Genomic DNA, 3,167 nt, shown 5'->3' on the forward strand with positions numbered 1-3,167 from the left:
ACTTGTGTATTTGACATAACTTCACACCAACTTTCTTACATTAAATCAGGATTATTATCAGTGATGCTGTGAGTCACTGATAACAAATAAACTGCATGTTGATTTTATTTATTTATTCTTATTATTATTATTAATATTATTTTATTTTATTTTGTTTTATTTATTTTTTCCTATTCCTGCTGTTATATTAAGACAGAGAGACTCAGAATGATGGAGCCCAGAGAACAGAACCGCTCTGGTTCCTTCTCATTAAACCGTCCAGTCCTCATACATCATGTTTAACTGTTGACGTGTTTACAGACTTTCTCACACGTTTTGCTGTTTCTGTCACTTCGTCTCCTCGTCCTGCAGATGTTGAACTATCTCCACGTCTCTGGAGACACATTTAAACTCTGGACACATGGAGATGGTTCAACATCTGCAGGACGAGGAGACGACATCAGCTCCAGGGTTTAACATCTGGAGACATGTTGCTTCAATGTTTGTAAAATCAAACTGACATGATGAGTCTTTCTTTAAATACATTTTTGTACAAAAAGCCAAATTAAATTGACTGAAATCTTCCAAGATGGTTGAACACTTGGCGAAGGTTTTGTTCATGTGTTGAATTCTTCCGTATTTCAGCTGAACAACAACGCAGCAGCGCGATTGGCTGCTCCGGTCTGTGATGTATGAAACTGTGAACGTCTGGATCTGTGCTCGTGAGCCTGTGATCAGGTCGCTGCAGTGCTGAAGAGGAACTGTTCAGCCATGACTCGGTGTTTCTCTCATGTTGTGTCTCATGAATTAAAACATCATACGGAGGAAAAGTTCTGCAAACGTTCTGCTGATTGATGCCGGTTGACAAGTTCTCCAGTATTTTAGTCACCGGCTGAACGTTTCCACTAAACGCTGACTCACCACCACAGCAGGACGTTGCTGAAACACACTTTGTCTTCTGTTTCTGTGGCCGGCGTCAAGAACACGATTCATTCCCAAAACCACAGAGCTGAACCTGAGCCGGAACCTCGTCCTCACAGCGAGGTGTGGAAACGCCGGCGGCCGGTTCAGACGTCATCGAGTCAACGTTGAACTCACCGTGACTCATCAGAAAGCTCAGAGCGCTGCAGCTCCAGAGAACACGGCTGCAGGTGAAGAACAAGCTGAAGACTGAACACCGTGTCTGCTTTCATGTTTGTGTTTTAATGCAGAAACCTTTAACCAGAGCTTAGACAGAACCAGAAACTTCCACCACATCCAGAACCGACCTGAGTGAAGCAAACAGCAGATCCAACAGTTTGGTTTGTCAGAGCTCAGATCTGTGAAATACAAGAATCGCTGCAGTGATGAGATGTGTGAGATAGAAGCAAAGTGAAATCAGAAGCAGAACCCAGTGGAAACCCCATTCACTGTAGAACAGAGTACAACAAGTGAGTGTTATAGAATAAAAGTCTTCCTGTCACATCCTCCGTCTTCTCTCCTTCGTCTGAAATGTTCTGTTTTGTTGTCGGTCTTTATCTTCTGTTCTTTCATCTCTCATTTTGTTCTTCGTCCTTTGTTCATGTCTCGTCCTTCAGTCTTTCTTCCTCCCGCCGTCCTGCTTTCCGTCTTCCTCCATCATTTCATCCACTGTCCTCCTTTGTTTCGTCCACCCGTTGTCTTCTAGCCATCTTCGTCTTCTGTCATTCGTCCTCCATGTCTCGCTGTCCATCCGTCTCCGTCCGTCTGTCGGGCAGCGGAGGTGAAGGCTCCTCCTCTTCCTCCTTCGCCTCCTCAGGTGAGCGAACAGGTGAGACGCTGACGTTCAGCTTCTTGCTGACTCGGGCGTAGACGGAGTTGTTGTCGCGTTCGTTCAGGTCGGCTGCAGCGTCGGGCTCTTCGCTGTGATTGGCTGCCGGCGATGGTGCGTCGTCGCTGCTGCTCCGCCTCCAGTCGGTGGTGTCATAGATGTGGGCGGAGTCTGGAGGCGAGGAAACACATTTAGCACCTGGTTAGCATCACTGACGTTCTGTTTCCCTGCTTTTGTTTTTGTTTTCTCTTATTTTCCATCTTTAACATTTTGACGTCTTTTCCTCCGTTTTTTAATTTATTTCATCTCTTTTTTTCTTCTATTTCATTTTCTGCCCACATTCATCCTGTCGGCTCTCTGTTCTCTCAGTTTTAATCAACTTCCTGCAGAAGGTTCATTTCGTAAAACACATTTTTAAACAAACACAAATAAACAGGTAAAGAATGAGAGAGACAGAAAACGGCCACAACACATAAAAACATCAGCAAACGGATGAATAAATAAACTGACAAAGATAAAGAGACACGTCTTCTGCAGGAATCTTCTGCTTATTTCCCAGTTTATTTATTCATCTATTTATCAGATAAATAATAACAATTAACAGAACAATAAATATGCAGGTAAAGAAATAAACAGAAAGATAAAAACAAACAGGTAAAAATAATGGATAAATAAACAAACTGAAATAATAAACAGAAAAATCTGAAAACTCCTGCAGACAATTTGTGTTTTTAAACCGATAAACAAACAAACACGTAAATAAATAACCAGAAAAGTAAACAGATGGTAAAGAAGCAGAAAAAACAATCATATCAATAAAAATGGATCAATACACAGGTCGATAAGAAAGCATGTGACCAAACAAAGAAACAAATCGACATGTAAACAAACAAACAGGTAGACTGAACCTTGGCTCTGTGGCGCCCCCAGGTGGCTCCTCCAGGGAGTGAACGTCACCTCAGGTTCCTCCTCAGGACGTGACTCTGAACAGGAACACATGGAGACAAAGGCATGATGGGAAATGTAGTGACTGCGTTTATTCCCTGTTTCCTTTAACGTTCTCAGTAAAACTCATGTTTCAGCTGTTCAGGTGTCTGGAAGGAGAACATTTAGTAGAACAAAACCAGCTTCACATGATGGGAAACTAAACATGAAGCGTCTCGTAGCTCGGCTTATCTAGAACCAACACCTAGAACCAACACCTAGAACCAGCACCTGGAACCAACACCTAGAACCAGCACCTAAAACCAACACCTAGACCCAGCACCTAGAACCAACACCTAGAACTAACAGACGGACCTGGCTGGCTCCCCGGCGCCCCCTGGTGGCTCTTCCAGGAGGTGACACCTTCAGGACGAAACTCTGAAGACAAACAGAAAACAGAACATCATCAAGAGAG

General features: G+C 43.4%; 1 protein-coding gene across 7 annotated transcripts in view; it reads right to left on the reverse strand.

The window, feature by feature from the left end:
- Positions 1–1,161: 1,161 nt before the first annotated feature.
- The window catches only part of LOC103361875 (uncharacterized), an 8,095-nt gene continuing 6,089 nt past the window's right edge, over positions 1,162–3,167 (reverse strand). For all 7 annotated transcript variants that reach the window (XM_008288088.1, XM_008288084.1, XM_008288083.1 and 4 more), the window contains 3 exons: positions 3,068–3,130; positions 2,677–2,751; positions 1,162–1,939 (listed from right to left, as the gene is read on the reverse strand). In XM_008288088.1, the coding sequence (XP_008286310.1) occupies positions 1,662–1,939; positions 2,677–2,751; positions 3,068–3,130 (416 nt within the window). In that variant the 3' untranslated portion in view covers positions 1,162–1,661. The remainder of the gene's footprint in view (positions 1,940–2,676; positions 2,752–3,067; positions 3,131–3,167) is intronic.

This window comes from Stegastes partitus, unplaced genomic scaffold (genome assembly GCF_000690725.1).
Source record: "Stegastes partitus isolate 25-593 unplaced genomic scaffold, Stegastes_partitus-1.0.2 Scaffold540, whole genome shotgun sequence".
Taxonomy (NCBI): domain Eukaryota; kingdom Metazoa; phylum Chordata; class Actinopteri; family Pomacentridae; genus Stegastes; species Stegastes partitus.